The sequence below is a fragment of the Oryctolagus cuniculus genome, chromosome 7 (genome assembly GCF_964237555.1).
Source record: "Oryctolagus cuniculus chromosome 7, mOryCun1.1, whole genome shotgun sequence".
Taxonomy (NCBI): Eukaryota; Metazoa; Chordata; class Mammalia; order Lagomorpha; family Leporidae; genus Oryctolagus; species Oryctolagus cuniculus.
In genome coordinates this window covers 86,260,615-86,282,923 of record NC_091438.1, presented here as the reverse complement: position 1 = coordinate 86,282,923, position 22,309 = coordinate 86,260,615, and the positions used below count along the sequence as shown (strand labels likewise).

The 22,309-nt window shown below is 47.9% G+C and overlaps 1 protein-coding gene across 2 annotated transcripts in view; it reads right to left on the bottom strand.

Annotated features, from left to right (window-relative positions):
• MCOLN2 (mucolipin TRP cation channel 2) overlaps nt 1–22,309 on the bottom strand; it is an 80,192-nt gene that overhangs the window by 4,951 nt on the left and 52,932 nt on the right. For both annotated transcript variants that reach the window (XM_008264961.4, XM_008264962.4), the window contains exons 5-12: nt 21,658–21,742; nt 21,458–21,554; nt 18,790–18,889; nt 12,688–12,800; nt 11,096–11,245; nt 9,650–9,751; nt 9,423–9,545; nt 45–251 (exon numbers count right to left, since the gene is read on the bottom strand). In XM_008264961.4, the coding sequence (XP_008263183.2) occupies nt 45–251; nt 9,423–9,545; nt 9,650–9,751; nt 11,096–11,245; nt 12,688–12,800; nt 18,790–18,889; nt 21,458–21,554; nt 21,658–21,742 (977 nt within the window). The remainder of the gene's footprint in view (nt 1–44; nt 252–9,422; nt 9,546–9,649; nt 9,752–11,095; nt 11,246–12,687; nt 12,801–18,789; nt 18,890–21,457; nt 21,555–21,657; nt 21,743–22,309) is intronic.

The window sequence follows — 22,309 nt, the reverse complement described above, 5'->3', positions numbered from 1 at the left end:
TTGCAGTGGTTTTCCTGGGGAAGCAATTACCGATAAATGCTTACCTTAATGGTGTCATAAGAATCTGTGATAAGTGCAATAAAAAGGCTGAGAATCATATATATGAAAAGGCTAATGAAGGAATATAAATAGAGACGACTGAAGAGCCACACTAAGACGCTCTTCTGCTCGACCTGTGCGAAGGTCGCAAACATGTCATCCCCGTTGACCAGAGAAAACAGGCATTCGGCGACTATGTTCAGATTTTCAAACTGTGGGTGGAAACAAAACAACAGATTTTGAGACAGGGTATCCTAAAAAGCACAGGTATCTGGTTAGCTCCTGTTGTTAGAGCTGTATCATCATTCCCAGTAACTTACTCATTTAAACTGGGTCACCACAAGAAAGAGGGAAATTTTATTCAAAACCTCCCTCCACACTCTCAGTGATAATCTCTTGCTAGTCCCTTCAGATTCTTCCTATGCACTTAAAAATTAATTAATTAACTGATTAATTAATTCATTTTGTTTGAGAGGCAGACAGAGACGGATCTCCCCCCTGCTTGTTCATTTCTCAGATGCCTGTAACAACTAGGACTGGACTGGGCCAAAGCTGGGAGCAAGGAACTCCATCCAGGTCTTCCACGTGGCTGTCAGGAACCCAGCTAGTTGAGTCCTCACTCGCTGCCTCCCACAGCAAGCATTAGCTTGAAGCTGGAATTGGGAGCCAGAGCCAGGAATCGAACCCAGGTACTCTAATGTGGGACATATGTTCCTTAACAAGCATCTAATCCCTAGGCCAAATGCCCCACCACCTCCATACACTTTTTATATTTTCATAATATGTCATCTAACAATTGTGGATCCTGAGTTTTTTCCACTTAGCATAAGCAGCTTCTTAGGTTATTTACATATGTAGAGTGTTTGTTGTACAATGTATCACTCCTTGGAAATGTCAAATTCCCAGTCACTGGACACCGCAATAATGTTTGCTATTATAAAGAACAGTGGAATGAACACTTCTGTGCGTAATGCCTTTTCCTCTTAATGGGTCTAAGCTTAACCTTTTTCAGGCTACAATCTGCTAACCCGATTTCTGGCAGAACTGTAGCAGATATATACTACAACAGCAACATATGGCTAAATGAATGATTACACTGTAGCCTTTCCAGTTTTCGCACATTAAAAAGTAAAGATTTCCAGGCATGGGAAAGTTTGAGGGAGGAGTAATCATGGCTAATGGGTCCCACCCTAACAAGTGGTCAGGGCACAATTCAGCCCCACCATAAAGCCTAGGGGTGGAGTTGGGTTGGGATGCCTGAGAAAAAAACATGGCCTGGAGGCTGAGGTGCTCACCAGCAAGGAAGGCTGGGAAGGATTTGCTCAATGGCTGTGAATGACATGGGGCTGAGCCAATGAGGAGCAGTTGACGAGGCATGTTTGTGCCATGTTGCACGTGGTCTTTTGGGCCTGGTACATAAGCGGGGGCTTAACCCAGCCTACAACTAGAAACTAGTAAAAAGAATTGCAACCAGAGGGTAACACGATTTAAGTTTCTAAAAGGTAATCAATTGCATGTAGAAGGTGGAGAACAGGAAAATCCTTGGGGCAGGGAGAAGTAATTGCAGAAATCCAGGTGAGGCAGGAGAGCTCTGACCAGAATGGGAGAAGACCAAGGAGAACACAAGTCTGGCATAGGGAAAGAAAGGGGCTATTAATGGGCTCAATCTTAGACAAGGTGAGTTTGAGGTGCCAGCTAACAATGTTGGCATTAGGAAGTTTGTTGAAGGTATTCACCTGGAGTTTAGGATTTGAGGGAAGCTAATATGGACTATCACTGGAATCCCACAGGCAGCCATGTTGGCCTTGAGTGGCTGACAGACTACTGCCACACTGATTAAAACCAAGAGCAGGAGTAGACATTTAGCCTAGCTGTTGAGACACTAGTTAAGACATCTGTGTTCCATATTGCAGTGCCTGGTTCCAGCTCCTGGCTCCAGCTTCCTGCTAACGAGGATCCTGGAAAGCAATGGTGATGGCTCAAGTATTTGGGTCCCTGCCACCCATGTGGGAGAACTGCATTGCATTCCCAGCTCCTGGTTTCATCCCCAGCCCAGCCTCAGCTGTTGTGGGCGTCTGGGGAGTGAACCACCAGATGGGACTCTCTTTCTAACTGCCTATCAAAAATACTTTAAAAATAATGAATTAAAAAAATCCAGCATGTGCTTAATAAGCCTACATCTCTAGGGTTAAAGGGTTAAACACTAGATGAATGGGAAAAGTTAGTGATGACCTGGTAGGAAAAAGAATACAGTTTTGAGAAACACAGATGAAACAAATTATTGTAGAGTTTTAAACAAAATTCTGCTTCAGGTGTGGGGACCTGAGTGTCCTTTAAGTCAGTGTGGCTTGGCTTGGGGGTTGCTCTAAGGGCCTTATGAATGTCTAAGAGACATCTTCACTTGTAAATTATGCTATTACTTCATATGCAACAAAATAAAACTTCCCGCCATCCAAACCAGGAAAACGAGCTTTTCTTCCAAATTTCCCCATTTGTGCCAGTGATTCCAATATCCTACCAAAGAAATCTGTATTCCAAAATAGAAATGAATACTTAAAGCTAAATATTGAATGGTTCAATCTTGCCCCCTTCAACCACGTGACATGTGACATGTTTCCCTGCTCCATCCTTTCTACTCCACTCTGACACCAACTTGTAACAGGATTTGTACAGAAAATTCCAAGGAAGTACTTTTCACTGCAACTTCCTTACCCTTTATGCCAAGCTACAGTAAATCTTAAACTTCGTAGAAGATGGTTTTCAGGCCATTGCTTGCAAAAGATTATACGCAGTCTGGTTGCAAAGTAGAAATCCAAACCAAGAAGACTGGGATAAGTTCTTTCTTCATGTGGCCTCATTACATCTCCTGTCAGTGTTAGCATCTTGTGCTTGTCTCCTCCCAAGACATCAGCCCCATTTCTATGTCTTTTCCCCATGGGACTTATGTTCTTCACTTGCTGTCTGCTCTGTCTTCTTTTCTGTCTCATCAACACTCAAGACAATTCAAAGTCTAGATCAAGGCAGACATCTCTGGCAGCTCTGATCTCTTCTCTATTCTCTGTCAGTAAGAACTACAGGGCAAAGTATGGGATGGCTTTCTAATTTTTTTTATTCATTTGAAAGGCAGAGTTACAGAAAGAAAAGGGGAGAGAGAGAGAAACAGACAGACAGATTTCCATCCACTAGTTCACTCCTCAAATGGCCACAACAGCCAGGACTGGGGCAGGCTAAAGTCAGGAGCCTGGAGCTTCTTCTGGGTCTCCCACGTGGGTGCAGGGGCCCAAGCACTTGGGCCATCTTTTGTTGCTTTCCCAGGCACAATAGGATTGGAAGTGAAGCAACCGGGTCTTAAACTGGCACCCATTTGGGATACCGGTGTCACAGGCAGAGGCTTAACCTGCTACGCCACAATGCCAGCCCTAATTGTTTTTACACACACTTCTCTAGACCCCAGGAGATAGTAAACATGTTTTATACTTCCTGCCTCTCAGCTGGACTGGGCAGAGTACAGTTCATGGTGGATCACACCCATGCCTGTTCTGTAACAACTGATGAGCCGGACTAAACCAGTCACTCTCCAGAGAGCCCTGGAAGGAGCATCAGGTGAGCCTATCCCTTAACAATATGCAGATTCTTCAACAACCAGGCAGTTCTCAAATACATATTCTCCTCCTCTACTCGCCTTAAGACAGTAGAGTGAAAGCTGATTTATATGAATGTCACTTACAACTCTGGAAGTACCCTTAAGAATTCATATCTCTCATAGTTTCATTTGAAATCTAGTCCATTCCTTTCCTTAGTTTTAAGAACCCCTAATGTCTGCTATAGGTTTCAGAACTGCAAATAGTGAAGAGCACACACCAAATTCATTCCCTAGTTTCCTGTGTGGTCATTACTGTCAGTTGGGATCCAATATCCGTCTCAACATTAAGGAATCGCATGACCCTTATACCTCACCCTCCCTTGTGCACATGAGAATTTTTTTTAACCCACCAAAATATTAAAGAGAATCACAAATGATTGGCACACACCTTGTCATTTTTCTACTACAGAATTGATTGTGACCCAGAATCAAATTCAGTGGCCAAAATTCCATAATAAAAGTGAACTTCTGGGCCGGCGCCGCGGCTCACTAGGCTAATCCTCCGCCTAGCGGCGCCGGCACACCGGGTTCTAGTCCCGGTTGGGGCACTGGATTCTGTCCCGGTTGCCCCTCTTCCAGGCCATCTCTCTGCTGTGGCCAGGGAGTGCAGTGGAGGATGGCCCAAGTCCTTGGGCCCTGCACCCCATGGGAGACCAGGAGGAAGTACCTGGCTCCTGCCATCGGATCAGCGTGGTGCACCGGCCGCAGCGCGCAGGCCGCGGCGGCCATTGGAGGGTGAACCAACGGCAAAGGAAGACCTTTCTCTCTGTCTCTCTCTCTCACTGTCCACTCTGCCTGTCAAAAAAAAAAGTGAACTTCTAAAATATTCCAAGTAAGGTGCACCTAGTGGTTAAGCCGTCAGTTAGGACACCCATGTCCCACATTGGAATACTTGGGTTTGACTCCAGCTCTAGCTCCTGACTCCAGCTTCCTGTTTATGCAGATCCTGAGAGGCAGCACTCATGGCTCAAGTGGTTGGGACAAAAGTATACGCCACCTGTCATCCACGTGGAAGCCCTGGATTAAGTTCCAGGCTCCTGACTTCAGCCCAGCCCAGTCTCAGACATTATGGGTATCTGGGGAGTGAACCAGAAAAGGAGAGCTCTCTCTATCTCTCTGGCTCTCAGATAAAATTATACATGATTTCAGTCTAGAAGAAGACATTGGTAGGACATGGCTTCAAGTCTCGAAGGCTCGTAAGTCCCTGGAAAGCAGGTACTACAATCTCTCATTTGTTCTTGTTCATTCACTAAACATTTCTGAGCACCCACCACACTCCATGCACCATGCTGGACAATGCACATATTAATAGGAATAATACATAGTCCCTTCCTTCTAAGAACTTGGTCTAGAAGAGCCCAATAATGTCTGGCACACAGCAGACATTTTATAAATATTAAATGATTACTTCTATTAAAAGTCCTCATAGAGTCTATGGAACCACAGTGAAAACCCAAGTATTCATTCCACAAATGACAATTTTGCAAATTGAGCCAAAAAGAACATCCATTTTGAAGGAAAACATAACCTACCACGGCTTACATCCGAGAGTGATATAAAAGTTTGCTTCAAGAGCTGGAGCTAAGCATCTCAGGCAAGATTTAGGTAAAATGTTTTAACTGGGTAACTATTCTTTGAAGCAAGAGGCACTTGGCTAAAACCAGAGGCCATGGAAGCATGAAGAGAAGGGACAAGGCCTGCCCAGTTTTAACCCATGGCATCAACAAAGCCCAGCAATTTTCAATGCCTTGATCTAAACACAAGTTGGTGATTTATTTCTCGCAGCCAAAAAAAAAAAAAAAACAAAAAAACCCTCTGGAATTGTAAAAGCCAAATGAGAGTAGTCTTTAATAATTCAAGAGAAGTTTTGGAAGAATATCAACTGTCTGTAGCCCTCCGTGCCCAGAGCTTTTCAGAGAGCATGGTGCCAAGTCCATTAGTGCTAGAAATGAACACTTTTTGTACCTTTACTCCCTTTTGGTTGAACCACTGGCAATAGATGTGGAATGGGAAGGCAGGAAGGGACAGTGTTGTGGGACTCCAGTTACAGATCAAACAGCAGTGGGAAATCATAACTTTCCTGGTACCTCCTTTCTTAGAATTGTTTTGTTTGTTTTGTTTTCAAGAAAGGATTAACTTTCAATTCAGTGTTGCTAAGATTCTAAAAATTTTAGAGACTTTTGCTTAATGCTCAGCTAGTTAATGCTTTGGGTAACATTGGAAGTCCTCTGATTCAACAGATATTGGTGGATACGGGAAATTCTGTCCCCTTGGATTCCTACAGGGGGAAGGGTATGGCAGGGGACAGTAAAATGTCCTAACTTCAGAGTCAAAGAAGCAACATGGAGAAGAAAAACACAAAATTCCAGGACAGACTAAAGTTCTCTCCCTCCACAGACTCGTACTTCACAGAATGATCCAAGTATGCATTTCTCCAACAGATTCACTTGGCTAGAGAGAGCGGCTACGCCTGGGAGGCAGCCTTAGTGACATCCCTCATCCCTCTCATCCCTCCACTCCTTAGGGAGATAAAGGGAAGGCTGACATTAAGTGAGTCCAGAGGTGCAATATCCAGGATGGTAGCCACTAGCCAGGAATCACTACTGAGCACCCAATATGTAGCCAGAAGTGCTGTGAGGACAAAAGTATATGCCAAACTTCTAGACTTAGTATGAAAAAAAAAATGAACATGAACTATCTCAACATTTTATTTAAATTACATGTTGAAAATTTTTTTGGATACATTTTGTTTAATAAAATGGAATTAAACATTTTTAATGTGTCTAGTAGGATATTTTAGAGTATACACATAGCTCTCACTTGTAGCTCACGTTACCCTTTCCTTGGACAGCGCTGGCCGAGAGCATCCTAATCTCACTGCATCTTTTGAAAGGACAGAATATGAGTTGAAACATGGAAATACAGTCAGGCTCACAAAGCAGCCGTTTCACTTCCCGGGTGGTAACCTTGACATGCTGCAAGAGATTCAGACGGGTGACACGACTCCTCCCTCACAGTTGATCTAGAAGTATCTCCCTGCTTCCTGGGTCAAACTAAATGCTCTTTTGCAATGGTCTGTTTGAGACATGATTAAGACAAGTCCTAAGCACACTGATAACAGCAAGCGACTAGGACCGGACAGACCTGGGTTTGTGTTTCATTGCTGCAATTTACTAGCTGGATAACCTTGGGGAAATTGTTTAATACAGTAAGGCCCTATTTTCTGTAAAATAATAATACTAATACAAGGGAACGTCAAAAAGTTCATAGGAAATGAAATTAAAAGGTATGTTTAGGGGTCGGTGCTGTGGCATAGCAGGTTTAGATGCCACCTGTGGCGCTGGCATCACATATGAGCACCAGTTCGATTCCCAGCTGCTCCACTTCCAATCTAGCTCTCTGCTAATGCACCTGGGAAAGCAGCAGAAGATGGCCCAAGTGGTTGGGCCTCTGCACCCACGTGGGAGACCTGGAATTAACTCTGGGCTCCTGACTTCAGCCTGGCCCAGCCATAGCCCCAGCCATTACTCCAACTGGGGAGCGAACCAGAGGATGGAAGATCTCTCTCTCTCTCTCTCTCTCTCTCTCTCTCTCTCTCTCCCCCTCTCCCTCTCCCTCTCCCTCTCCCTCTCCCTCTCTCTCTGTAGCTCTGCTTTTCAAATAAATAAAAGAAATCCTTAAAAAAAGAATCTGTTGATTTTGATGCAAACAATTTTGAAATCTATGCAAATGAGGGTTCTTCAAAAAGTACAAGGGAAATGCCTACTACGAAAAATCTATGCATGGATTTCAAAAATGTTTTGCACAAAAATACACCAACCTTATAATTGCAGTTCTAGGAACTTTTTGAATTGCACTCACATTTCCCTACAAGGAAAAGAGGGGAGGCTTAATACAACAAGGGCAGCAAGGAACTTGGCTAACAAGCTTGCCAAACAGTACTTCAGAATGGAAGTCATTTAGTAAAGTTCAAGCACCAATACTTGAGCACCTTCTAGAATCGTAATGGGAGTGAGAAGATGAGGTAGGGGTGCAAAGGGGTAGCATGGGTTGTTGAGATCTTGGAACCCGTGAATTAAAGCTAAATCCTTAGGTTCACTATTTATTCCACACAGTGCAACACTGCTCTCTGGTGACAAAGAGGTGGAGAAGCTCTCGGAGCACAAGGCAAAGGAGGAAGGAAAATTTCCTGGGCACTGAGATGGTTAAGTTCTCCAGGTCACAGGGATAATATTGAAGCACAATTTTTTACACCAGGAGTCAGCTTTGAAAACAATGGCATGGAATTAATAGAACAATAAGATGATCAAGATTTACTAGTAACCCAGAGGTTGTCATTTTTATTAACCCTACTGTGTCTCAAATAGGAAAAAAAATAACTTCCTTTGGACATAGCAAATGTGACACTGGCAGAGGAGACAGCCCACGCGTGCCAGGCTACGTGGCTTGATTTGGTAGGACAATACTGAAGGAAGGACTGGGCTTTGTGGAAAGCTTGCTCCTAGTGCACAACCTGCAAACCAGATTTGAGCACGGGTTTTGGTTAAGGCAACTAACAAGGCCAAAACTTAGGGCTGATCGGTTACAAAAGCCTTTGTGCTTTTACCTCCCTGTTTGCTGAGCACCTCCGTGGGGGTGAGGGTAGTCTGAGCAGTTGGGGAGAGTAAATGAATGAGAATGCAGAAATGCTCAGCACGCACTAAGATCCAGCAGCAGGTGTTAGCGGCTACTCTGTGTTGTTTCTTTTCCCGGGCAAAACAGGCTTGCAAACAAGGCCTCCCTGGTTTCATTTCCTCATCTGCCTACCAATCCAATCCATCCTTTTAAAACAAGAACATTTTAGCGTAACTTTGATGTCCCTGAGACTATGAGGTGCAGTAATAGTTTCAAATTCAGATACCAATCTTTAATAAGTACAAACATGGGGGCTGGCACTGTGGCACAGCAGTTTAAGCCACTGCCTGCAATGCCTGCATCCCATATAGGCGCAGGTTCGAGTCCTGGCTGCTTCACTTCTGATCCAGTTTCCTGCTAATGCACCTGGGAAAGCAGCAGAAGATGGCCCAAATGCTTGGGCCTCTGCACCTACATGGGGGACCTGGAAGAAGTTCCTGGTTCCTGCCTTCAGATCAGCCCAGCTCTGGCCATTGTGGCCATTTGGGGAGTGAACCAGAGGATGGAAGATCTCTCTCTCTGACTCTTCCTCTCTTTCTCTCTCTCTCTCTGTAACTCTGCCTTTAAAATAAATAAATAAATAAATATTTTTTAAAAAGCACAAAAACGAGGCTGTAATCAGAACCACCTGCAAAGACAAGACGTGTTACCGTTCCCATCACAAACCTGCAAGGGTCATTCTGGACAGACTCTTCACTCACTTTCATTCTCCTCCACTAACTTGGATTGAAACCTTAACACTTTAACTTAGAAAGACTTCCTACTAATTGTCCTCTTTCAATTTCATTTTTACTATAGTGATCTCACATCCAAACATTTCACATCTAAGGGTCATCTATATGACTACGTGACCCCCTGAAGTCAGGCCCAGACAGCTCATGTTTCAGTATCCTACAGTAACTCCAAAGTCCTGAAAAGGAAAAGGAAAAGAAAACCGATGCAAAGATAGGCACCTACTGACAGCAAGCGTATGTCCAGGAGAGGGCTGGGAAGAAGGCATAGGACAGAAGCTCTCGCTCTGGGGTTCCAAGAGCCTGTTGCAGAAGGCAGAATTAGTGCTACACACCTTGTCGTGATAGGGTCCTAAGACGATCCAGCCGCAGAAGGTGTAACCCAGGTAAATCATACCCGCACAAGCACAAAACCGAAGAACTTTGGGCAGCGAGGCTTGCATTGTTAAAATGAGCACCTGAAAAACAAGGACAGATCAGGGCAAATGAAAAAATAACCACCAGGACCCAAAGAAGACATGAGGGTCCATAGCCGAGTCAGTGTGCAAGGTCAGCTCCTTACATTATACGCTTGGAAATAACCTAGGTATCGGATGACTCCAACCCATGCGAAGAGCGTAGATGTCCCAAGTAAAATGCTGCACAGGTCATAATTTGCAAGATTCTAAGGAATGAAAAAAAAAAAAGATGGATAAGTAAAATATTCTGTTCTACTCATCCTATTAACCTCACTGTAAATTGAATGGAAAAGAATGGACTATCTCTCTGCCTGCAGGTGAGTCTAAGAGATGTTTTAAAAGAAAAAAGAAGAGAAATAGAGACCAGAGCTTCAAACGCCTTCTCATTTCTTTTTAGTTCTTCAATTGGTTGAACGGATTTTCTTCCCCAAATAGAAACTGCATTTACCACTGACCTAGGCATTAAAGACTATAAACTGATAGAGTTTGTCAAGTACCAGGCAGTACAATTCAGCTATTTTTAAAAGCCAGTTCCAGCAGAATTTGCCAACCCAATTTGTGCTCTCGAGGAATTCTGGGAAACAAACACAATTCTAACATAACATGCTAAGTGCAACGGAGACACAATACCTCGCTTCTCCCAGCAGGCTTCCCACAGGCACGACCCAGGAATAGAGCTGTAAGTACAGGACAGGTTGGAGAAAGCTCCCGAGCCAAATGGTCAAAGGTTGAACAAGCTGCAGTGTGGAGAATGCACAAGATGTCCTGGAAGGGCAGTATCAGGGCCAGAGCTGGAGCAGGGAGGCAGAGATGGAGCTGGCAAACGAAGCCCCTGGGAGCAAGGCTGAGGGAAGGCCTCATCGGCTCAAAGGCGGACTTGGGTTGTAGAAGGCAACAAGACAGCAAGAGATACTTCCAGAAAGACCTCTCTGAGAGCCATGTGGATGGATCTGAGGGAGATAGGCTGAAGAGGGGAATGCCAGTGAGAAACCTGCTATGGCCGTGGAGACCAGAGGGCAAGACAACCTGAAGGAAGCGGAAATGGTCAGATGGAGCGAGGGAGGTGCCGGAGGGGTTAGGCCAGGTGGGTGCCACTCGCTGACCAACACCAGAGCAGCCGGGGCAGACTGGATGCATGACAAGCAGTTGAGACTTTGGAGATGCAATCAACCGATTTATACGACGTGTCAAGCACCAGTGTGTGTGTGTGGGGGGACACTCAAGTGTTCCAGCCCTGCCTTCCTCTGTCAGAGCCCCCGCGGCTCTTGACACAAGTTCAGGGGGATGTGATGGTTTATGGGTCCGCTGCTGCCCCAGCAGACTTCAGTCACTCTTCTGAAGATGCTGACAGATTTCCTGGGGGCATATTCCTAGGATTATGGCTTTCCATAGTAGAGCAGCTTCTCCCTTTCCCCCTTCATAAGCAATCAAGTGAGAGAAACAAGACTCAACATAGCCCCTGCGGGATTTTCTGCTTTCAACTGCCTGTGGTCACACAGAAGGATACGAGGAATGCAAGGTCGGTCCCAAATGGGCTGCACCTCACTCACCTTGGTTTTGATTTCCATTTTCAGTATGGATCCGATGACAGTCATAAGGTCACTGACAATGACCAGGACATACCACCCGTTGATGAACACCCACCGGTCAGCGTCACACACACGCCGCTTGTACTTCTCCAGGAAGAACTGTAGAAATCTCTGCAGCAGACAGGTGGGAACGCACGCCTTACAAACCACACTGCCCTCTGGAAGAAGCCAACGGGAAGCAGGGCGCCCAGCTGGGAGGTGACCTTTCCCCCTTGAGAGATTATAGTGCCCACATTTCCCTGTGATGCACCCCAGCAATAAGGGAGCATTCAAGTGCCCGCCAATGAACTCAACGGCTAAACACACATGCACTACCTCCCACAGACTCTAGACTTACTAGCTGACACTCAGTTCATTCCAAACACTCTGCATATCATCAACTCATCAGATCCATGGCAGCCCTGAGAACCCCATCATCAGCGAGACGGAGCCAGGACCCAAGCCAAGCAGGCCAGCCGCAGAACATGTGCGCGCATAGACAGGACCTTGACCTTGGACTCAGAACATCAAGGGGGTTGGACGACAGGTAAAAGAGGTGGGTATTTACAAAGTGAGTTGACAGAGGTCACAATTGAGGAAGGTAAAATGATTACTCCTTGCTCTGCAAACAGCATCCCATTGACTTCTATTTGCCTGAGTCAGGTAAGAATTTACGCACAAGGGGCCAGTGCTGTGATGTGGTAGATTAAGCCTCCACTTCGGTGCCGGTAACCCACACAGGTGCTGCTTTGAGTTCTAGCTGTTCCACTTGCAATCCAGCTCCCTACTGATGGCCTGAGAAGGCAGCAAAAGATGGCCCAAATTTTTGGGCCCCTAAATCCACATGGGAGACCTGGAGGAAGCTCCTAGCTCCTGGCTTCAGATTAGCTCAGCTCTGGCTATGTGGCCATTTGGGGAATGAACCAGAGGATGAAAGACCTCTCTCTGTCTCTCCCTCTCTCTCTCTCTCTCTCTCAGTAATTCTGTCTCTCAAATAAATACATAAATATTTTAAAAACAAAAAAAGAACTTACATGCCACAAACCAGAAGTTTGTGGGGGAGCTGGAGCATACATTCCTAAGAGCCCTGCATGTGAAAAGGTAAAATGAAACTCAGGAGGGGCACTTTCAAACTATTGGAAAAATAAAGTATTTGATGCTTCATTATAAGCCATTTACCAAGGCTCCCTGTCAAAATGAACACTGATTTCAAGACACAGGATGAATCCCACGCATGCTGTTACTCTGCTCTGAGGCTCACTGCTGCATTTAAAAGGGTCTCATTTGTTCTGGAAACATTGCCAAGCGTGAGAGCTCTGCACCGTGCACCTGTAATCCCTGGCTCAGTTTTAAGCAGGATAATGATGTGATCCCACCTAACACACCCATAGTCTTTCCTTTCTACACCTCGGGCTGATTAATGTCGCAGAGAGGGACCATTACTAGAAAGATCTTATTTGGAGAAGGGGTCCCAGACAGGGCAGGTCCAAAGGCACAATGTGAGCCCTGCACTGTTTGCAGAGACAGGGGGCACAGGCTGAGACAGGGAGGAGAAGGTGCAACCACACACTTACCTTTCGCAACCTCAGGGCGAGGACAATGGATCTGGTGCACAGCGTGAGAGATGCCAAGCAAATCACAATGACAGACGCATCAAACACCAGGACGTACTGGGTATTCTTCTGAACTGAGGAACAAGAACAGAACACAAAGGTGAAACGCACCTGCATGGGAGTATCAGGGACGAATGTACACCATGCTCGTGCAGAAATCTATGAACAAGGCAACACACGCCCCGATGTGAAGAGTCAGGCGTTTAAAGTGAGCTGTTACCCAGGATGCTGGAGTGTATTTATAAATATTGACTGTAGAAAGGAATTCAACAAAGGTAAAATGACTGGTGTACCCTGAGCTCTTTCACAAGAAAGTGTAGATGTCAAGTTTGCAGCCAGGCGAGGATAAACAAATGGGAACCCTCCACTAGGAACCCCCTGTGCCTGCATCTGGCCTCCCTGTGCACCTCCCCAGCAAACAGGGCCAACCGCAAGAGCTTTCTCTGCCTGAAGAGAAAATAACTTCTTGGAAGAACAATAAGGAGAGCAGAGAGCAGGGTTTTGTTCTGGAATTCACAGGAACAGAGAGAATGCACCGGAGGGAAATGCAACTCTACCCTCAGCTGTTCTCAGCCCGCACAGCAGGGTCCCCACCCTCCTCCATGCACTCTCTCCTGCCTGGCCCCCTCCTTCTCCACTCTGCGGGGCCACACTGCTCTTCCTCCTTCCCTGCTCTCACCTCCGGGACTTTGCACATTCTGGTCCCTCTGCCTGGAACAGCGCCTGTCCTCAGGCACATATGCTCAGATCTCTTGTTTTCAGGCTCAGGTTTCAGATGAGAAACCCCCATCTCGGCACAGAATTCCCAACGCTCCCATCCCTCCAGTCCTCTAATGCATCCATGCATAGCACATGCCACCAGGACGTATGCCTTGGCTTCTCCTGTTGGGAACTGAACAGCGTTTGGCTCCCCAGACTCATGAAGACATCCGAGTCCTGAAGTCTCTTGTGAACAGTTAATAGATTAGTGCTACTGGGGGAGAGATGCAGGTGGAGGCTTGATCCCATGATGGTGTCTAAGTGGAGGCTTCGGGAGGTAATAGGACTGGCGCAGGCTGCTAGGGTGTCTGTGTTCCACGACAGAAGAGAACTGGCATCAGAAAGACCACACGGAGGGCAGAGAAACAGTGTGCTCCCTGTGGCTCTGCTCTCTGGCTCGCCAGGTGATCATGCCCATGCCCCCTCTCCACCTCTGCCAGGCTCCACCTGACGCCCCATCTTAAAATGCGAGCCTCCGGGCTCTGAGTCAAAACCTTTCACTGCCCCAGAAGCTCCTCACAGATGCTGTAGTTAAAGTCATGGGGGGGGGGGGGGATGGCGGTGTGGTGTGGCAGGTAAAGCCATCGCCTGCAGTGCTGGCATTCCTTATGGGCACCAGTTTGAGTCCCAGTTGTTCCACTTCCAATCCAGCTCTCTGCTATGACCTGGAAAAGCAGTAGAAGATGGCCCAAGTCCTTGGGCCCCTGCACCTGCATGGGAGACCCAGAAGAAGCTCTTGGCTCCTGGCTTCGGATCAGCTCAGCTCCGGCTGTTGTGGCCATCTGGGGAGTGAATCAGTGGATGGAAGACCTCTCTCTCTCTGTCTCTGTGCCTCTGCCTCTCTGTAACTCTGCCTTTTTTTTTTTTTTTTTTTTTTTTTTTTTTTTTTTTTTTTTTTTTTTACAGGCAGAGTGGACAGGGAGAGAGAGAGAGACAGAGAGAAAGGTCTTCCTTTGCTGTTGGTTCACCCTCCAATGGCTGCCGTGGCCGGCGCGTCGCACTGATCCGCAGCCAGGAGCCAGGTGCTTCTCCTGGTCTCCCATGGGGTGCAGGGCCCAAGCACTTGGGCCATCCTCCACTGCACTCCCTGGCCACAGCAGAGAGCTGGCCTGGAAGAGGGGCAACCAGGACAGAATCCGGCGCTCCGACCGGGACTAGAACCCGGTGTGCCGGCGCTGCAGGCAGAGGATTAGACTAGTGAGCTGCGGTGCTGCCTCTGCCTTTCAAATAAATAAAAATTAAAATATAAAGTCACGGAGGGCTGAGTAATACAAGCTCCTGCTGCGTCATCCTTGCTTGCCATGGTTGTCCAGACTGAACTGCTTCCCCAGAAAGGAAACCAGGAAACCCGGTTGCCCCAATTCCCCGAGTTGGACTGGAGACCAGGTTGTGGCTGTCTCTCCTTCAACTCTCACGGTGCTGTGCCTTCTCCTTCCCCGCGGTCTCTGGCTTAGCTCAGACCTTCCTACGATCCACTGAGATCATTCGGTGCTCTCCTGTTCTGCTTCCTACTCTTCATTTACTTCCAAGCGTGCTGAAGCCTGATGCTGCGCACAGCTGCTATGTTTGGGTCAGCACTACCCCCGGCCCTGCCTTGAGAGGGAGAGCTGGACACTGAATAATAGAATAGTAGCCACTGTTCTAGGAGCCTCTCCAAGAGACCAGAGAGAGGCAAGAAGCCTGGGAGGGAGGGGGTGTGAGTGGCACAATGCATGAGAATTAGAAGAGGAGATGAGGGCCAGCGTTGTGGCTCTGCAGGTTAAGCCACCGCTTGCAATGCCGGCATCTCAAATGGGAGTGCCAGTTTGAGAACCGATGCTCTGCTTTTGATGCTGCTTCCCTGCTTGGGAAGGCGCCAGACGATGGCCCAAGTGTTTGGGCCTCTACCACCCACGTGGGGGACCAGATGGCGTTCCTCACTCCTGGCTTCACCCTGGCCCAATTGTGAAGTGAACCAGCAGATGGGAGATCCTGCTCACTCTGTCTCTTCTTTTCTCTCTCTAATTCTGCCTTTCAAGTAAATAAATAAATCTTCAAAAACAACAAGAAAGGACGACACAGGGCAGTTCTTGGGAAGATGGAACTGAGAGGCTGGTGAAATGCATCTGCTACTTTCCTTTCCAACATGAACTAACAAGAGTCTCTTGGAGGCCGGCGCCGCGGCTCACTAGGCTAATCCTCCGCCTTGTGGCACCAGCACACAGGGTTCTAGTCCCGGTCGGGGCGCTGGATTCTGTCCCGGTTGCCCCTCTTCCAGTCCAGCTCTCTGCTGTAGCCAGGGAGTGCAGTGGAGGATGGCCCAAGTGCTTGGGCCCTGCACCCCATGGGAGACCAGAAGCACCTGGCTCTTGCCTTCGGATCAGCGTGGTGCGCCGGCCGCAGCACGCTGGCCGCGGCGGCCATTGGAGGGTGAACCAACGGCAAAAGGAAGACCTTTCTCTCTGTCTCTCTCTCTCACTGTCCACTCTGCCTGTCAAAAAATAAAAAGTCTCTTGGATTGCTTGTGCTGCGCCTTACAGATGGGAGCACACTCACACCTGAAAGAGGAACACCCCTCCCACGAGTGTAGCATTCTGTTTGTATTAGGCAGAGTGGCAAGAAAGGGGGTTGGAGAGGGGAGGAAGAGAGAGAGAGAGAGAGAGAGAGAATCTTCCATCCATCGGTTCACTCCACAAATGGCTGCGGCAGTGCTGGGCCAGGCTGAAGCCAGGTGCCTAAAACTCCATCCAGGTCTCCCACGTGGGTACAGGATCCCAAGGACCTGGGCCATCTTCTGCTGCTTTCCCAGGCACATTAGCAGGGACCTGGACTAGAAGTCGAGAAGCCAGGACTCAAACCAGCCAGGACTCGAACCAGTGCCCATACGGGATCCTGGCATGGCAGGCAATGGAGGCTTAACCTACTGCACCCTAGCCCCAGCCCCTTTTTTGCATTACTGAGAAGACTAGTTTGGTGTGTTAAGAACAGTATTCTTTGACATTGTAATCACTTTCTTACTCTATTGAACAACGTTACCACACCCCACACAAACATTTTCCAATCTTATGTTTGTAAAACACAGGAAAATGTCCAGGAACATGCACCTGCTTAGGGAAGGTCCCTGCACCGCGTCCCTGGCCTGCCTGTGGGACCCTTAGGCAGAGTTCTCCAAACGTACTGCCCTCCCTCCTGCAATACCATTATGTCACCCAGCAATGGGGAATCCTGCTCATTAAATCTTCCGGAGGCCCTCATCCCCAGAGTGCTAAGTTAAGTGAGGGCTGGTGGGTACTTGAAAACAGAAACCAGCAGCCATAAAAGGCAACACACTTGGAGGAAGCGACATTCCCTCTTTTTTTGCCTTGAGGTGGTAAGAGCTGACAAGGGAGGCAGAAGCTTTGGATGAGTGTGTCGAAGCAAGAAACTTCAGAACCTCTTGGAAATGGCACAAGGGCCCCACCAGACATGGCCCTGCCCTGAGCCACTGCCCTCAAAACCAGGACAGCCACAACCCATCAGACAGCTTTATGCAGGGGAAAGAAAAACAAAACATTTCCTAGGCTTGTTTCCAAACTAACTTTTGAAACCTTTTACACCACATCACTGATTTCAAACTCGCATTCTGCTAGTGATGGAATCTGGTTTCCTGGGAGAAGCAGATGGGAAGTTTCACGGTTTCCACAACGGTTGTCTGCGAAGCTTGTTTTTCTCCACACTGGCCACGGGAGGGAGCCAGAGCTCCTCTCTTCCCAGAACAGGCATGGAGAAACCCTAAGGTTTCAGGATCCCTGTGGGTAGGCAGTTAAGTACTTCTTTGGCAACATATCTGAAAGCCTCGCTCTTTCTCCCATTTTGATCTTCACAAAGATCATTCCAAATCACATCTGATATGCGACAAAGGTCAAAGGTTTCCCACAGAAAACAGCTGCACCAGTGCTCAGTGCTGGGGCTGGGATTCACTTTCTAACAGAGCGGCCTGGCCGCTAACAGGACTGTGGATCCAACCCTTCAGAACCATCTGGACACACCGCATCTGCAAAGCCGCGGGCCCCAGGTCACCTCTAGTTCACAATGAATCTAAAATACCTCCCACGGGCATTGCACATTTTATTCCATTCTGAAAATCTGCTTACAGGGAAAGTCACTTAAACTCAACCTGCATGTTAAAACAAAACAAAACATGGGGCTGGTGCTGTGGTATAGTGGGTAAAGCCACCACCTGCAGTGCCGGCATCCCATATGGATGCTGGTTCGAGTTCTGGCTGCTCCACTTCCCATCCAGCTCTCTGCTGTGGCCTGGGAAAGCAGTAGAAGATGGCCTAAGTCCTTGGGCCCCTGCACCCACATGGGAGACCTGGAAGAAGCTCCTGGCTTTGAAATGGCACAGCTCCAGCCATTGCAGCCAATTGGGGAGTGAACTAGCAGATGGAAGACCTCTCTCTCTCTCTCTCTCTCTCTCTCTTTATCTGTGTGTGTAACTCTGACTTTCAAATAAATAAATCTTTAAAAAAAAAACACATACAAAAATAAGATACAAATGTCATCTTGACTCCTCACCGAGCCAGCAGAACAGGGTCTGTGCGGTTCAGGTTCATTGTGAACATGTGGATTCAGAGGTGTTGCCCAGTAAGGACTCAATAAATGACCCAGGGTTTGCAGAGGCTGCATCCAAGCCCCAAGGGTTCTTTCCCCATTGTCCAAGGCTCAGACCAAAGTACACCTTCGCAGGGTTAGGCTTAGGGTTAGGGTTAGTCGTGGTTTCCCTTCCTCCTCTGCCCCAGTCACGTGTAAGTTTGGTTCTCTTTCTCCTCCCACCTTTGGCAGATCCACCACTCATTCCCATCCACACCGTGTCAGAGGCTCCACCAACACATCACTTGCCCTCCCTCCAGCCTTTTCTCCCCGTTCCACAGTGCCTAGGAGTTAACTAGGCTCAGCTCTCGCAGTGGGCGCTCTGCTCCACCACGAACGCATTCACTGCTCCACATCCTGGGGGTGAGCAGGGTTAGTACCTTCATGTGGCAGAGGGAGATGCTGAGACACGGAGGGGCAACTCTGCCCAAGGGCACAGGCACCATAAGCAGAGCCAGCTCCAAGCGTAGGCCATCTGGCCGCGGAGCCTGAGCTCCTACCCCTCTAGGCAAGCAACTCCCTGGTGAGGTGTGGAATGAGCATTTGCCGACTTAAGCCAAAAATACAAAGGCTAGGGACACACTTGACAGAATCTAATGCTGGATTGTTGTCCTCTGGAACTCTTCCTTCCAAGCATTTAAACACCCTTGATCACGCCATAACCCACAACAGGTCGGCAGAGAGCGTACGTACTGGATCCAGATATGTTCAAGTCTCTGCATTCTTTGATGGTGGCGGCATTGTCAAAATAGACTTTGATTTTGCCACTGTGAGCTTTGTTGTCAAAGGTGATCTGTAGACACAAACAGAGAGAGAGGGGTTACAGTCAATGGGGAATGGGACCTGCTGGGAAGTCTCTGCTTAGCAATCACCCCTGGCATCCAACCAGTGCTGATCTGAAGAGAACGAGTTGGACAACGTCTTCATCCTGTGATTTCTGCACAGCTCTCTATGGCTGACGAAAAAGTACAAGTACGGTCCAAAGGTAAACATATGGAGATCTACCAGGGTCTACAATTTCAGTTCTCTGCTTCAAGGAAATCCTAGAGTAAAACAGCCACCCAGTGCGCAGAGCAGCAGAGCAGAATTCAGTCTTTGACACGTGAACTCGGTGACCATCATTATCAAACTGCGTGTAAAAAGCATTTGCTTCAAGTTCGTCCCTTATGCATGAAATGCTAATTTTCTACAAGGCTGAAAATTCTGATTCATTTTGCTTCAAGAACTACACACAATGCTATCAGAAAGGACAAAAGTTGCTCCAAGATTTCAGGCTGAACAGACATCCAAAGGCCCTCAACCTCCCATGCTGTGGAATTTCAGACAATCATTCAAATCACTCAAAGTTTATATGTAAATTATGCCAAGTTATCTTTTAGAGTGAACACATTGGGTAATCCAAAAGACTCACAAGAGCTTGGTGCACTGAATGAATGGTGATCAAACCTAAGACATCAGCATTTCTAAGAACAAGCCAAATTCTGTGTAATCCGGGTGCATTACCACGACTGAACCACAGGGTGGAGAAGTCAGCCCGACTGGCCGCATTTCTGCACCAGAACCTAGAGCCGCCTCCCTGAACATTGGCACTCACCATCTCCATTTCTCCTGGGGAGAACCCCTAAAATACTTCTCACAAGCATTTAGAACACTGAGCAGATAGAATCCAAAGAAGGAAACAAAATAGGAAAGTCAACTTGGTTTCATCTTCTCTGCTGACCAGAACACGTGTCATTCATGACCTTATCTGTGTGGTCCCCACACCCCCCAGCTCCTTAACCCTCAGGTGTTCCCAGACTCCTCCAGGGCACTCACCCCAGGAGCTTAGCCATGCCCCTCTCAGCAAAGAGGCATTCTTCCATATCATGTACACCTGCTGGTTCACTCCCCCCAAAAGCCAGCGGTGGCTGGGGCCAAGCCAAGGCCAAAGCCAGGAGCCAGGAACTCAATCCAGATCTCCCAGCTGGGTGGCAGGAACCCAATTACTTGAGCCATCATTTTTGCCTCCCAGCACCTGCCAGAGTCACATTTCAAACCCCATCACCTTGTGTGGAATGCAGGCATCCTGACCAGGGGCTTGGCCATTAGATCCAAGCCCTCCCACTCCCTTTAACTTCTTTGTTTACTCATTTTTCTGTCTGTTTCTTCCACTTGGTTGTAGGTTTCCAAGGAGCCACTGTACCTCGAAGATGTAGAACAATGCCTGGCACACAGTGGGATTCAGGAAGTGTTTCTCAGTTGTGTGGGATGAAGCAGTCATCTGTGGATACAACTTGCAGCTAAGCCACTCAGTTTCCCCCAGGGCTGGGCAAGGGTGGACCTGCAGGCCAAATGTGGCCAGCGCAATCATTTGGTCTGGCCCTACTAAGGCAACTATAGGCTGGACTCTACATTCAGTAACTCCAATTTTTTTTTTTATAAATTGTATTTATTTGACAGGTAGAGTTATAGACAGTGAGAGAGAGAGAGAGAGAGAGAGAGAAAGACAGGTCTTCCTTCCGTTGGTTCACTCCCCAAATGGCTGCTATGGCCAGAGCTACGCTGATCTGAAGCCAGGAGCCAGGTGCTTCCTCCCAGTCTCCCCTGCAGGTGCAGGGCCCAAGCACTTGAGTCATCCTCCACTGCCCTCCGGGGCCACAGCAGAGAGCTGGACTGGAAGAGGAGCAACCAGGACAGAATCCAGCACCCATATGGGATGCCAGCACTGCAGGCGGAAGATTAACCAAGTGAGCCACAGTGCTGGCCCCAGTAACTCTAATTTTTAAGTTGATAATTTTGTATGGCCCATGAATGATGTTGGCCCCAGTAGAAAAAAAAGGTTCCCCTCCTCTGGCAGCCCCTTAACAAACAAGAAAGAAATGAAAGAAAAGGGGGGGGGGAATGGGATTCCATGACTGTGAGAAGTCAGCCTGCTCTCCCACCCCCACAAGAGCGAGCAGTGCCCTGAGCTGTCTCAAAATGAAAGGGGAAGCCGCTCTTTGGCCACTCAGCCTTCAGATCCGGGAGGCAGCTTCTGCCTTGAGGTTTGAAAACATCTGCGATGTCCTTCCTTTGAAGCTAGGCAGAACCCTACAGATATGTAAAACACATGTCATCAACGTGTTTTTCTTTCATGGACTAGGAGAGCTGGAGGTCAAAACCATTTTGCAAACTACTCTTTTCAACCCCGGAATCTAGCTGGAAAAGGCTAGAAGGGGCGTGTGTCCTGTGCAGATGTAATGATCTCCAGGTCAACCATAGCATCACAGAAACTGAAACCCGGCCGCAGCTAACACGTGTGCTGGCGTGGTTCACGCCCCACATCTACAAAAGGAACAGGACACTGCAACTGAACGTCGCTGAGGACGACAAAGACACTTGCCGTGTTCTGAAAAACGTAGCAGTCCGGCAGCTCTCGGGAACGAATGGTCTGTAGGTCAATGCCCTGGAGACGAAAGGAGATGTCCACTTGCAGGAGCCTGCGTAAGAGACGTGAAAGGTGCAAGTTGTCATAGCCTAACCGCACTGCTCCCCTGCCCCCACCTCCGTCCCCGGAGAACTGAGACTTCAAAATGGGCTCACCGATCAAACTCCAGGGTGAAGAATGATGACTGCTTCCAGTCCTGCGGGTTCTGGGAGAGCACTTGGAGGTCTAACTGGACACAATCTGGGGCAGTCAAAGAAGGAACATGGATTGTTGTAGGCAGGAGTCAGATGCTGGTTCTAGTGGGGGCCAGTGTGATGGAAAGTGGGATGCTTACAGAGTCTCAAAATGCCTCCCCAGAAAATGGTTACAAACTGGAACAGGAAGGACAGTAGCCTTTCAGTGGAGAGTCTAGAAGACACCACACAAAGTGAGCCAAGTTGACGTCACCGTAATAACGGTCATCGTCAGGTGCCTCCTGAAGCCATGTACTGAGCAGGACACGTCACCTGTGCGGCATTTCTGCCAAAGATGCCTAACTTCAACCTGGTTGTGAAGAAACAGAGAAACCCTAAGGGAGGACATTCTACCCTTTAAGAATGCCAAGGTCAGAGCAGGTATTTGGAGTAGCAGTTAAGACACTTCTAAGTAGGACACTTGCAGCCCATATCAGATTGGCTAGTTTGAAACTTGGCTCTGGGTCAGATCCAGAAACCCGCTACTGTGCATCCTGGGAGGCAGCAGGTGATGGCTCAAGTATTTGGGTCTCTGTTAAGCCACGTGGGCCACCTGGATGGAATTCTAGACTCC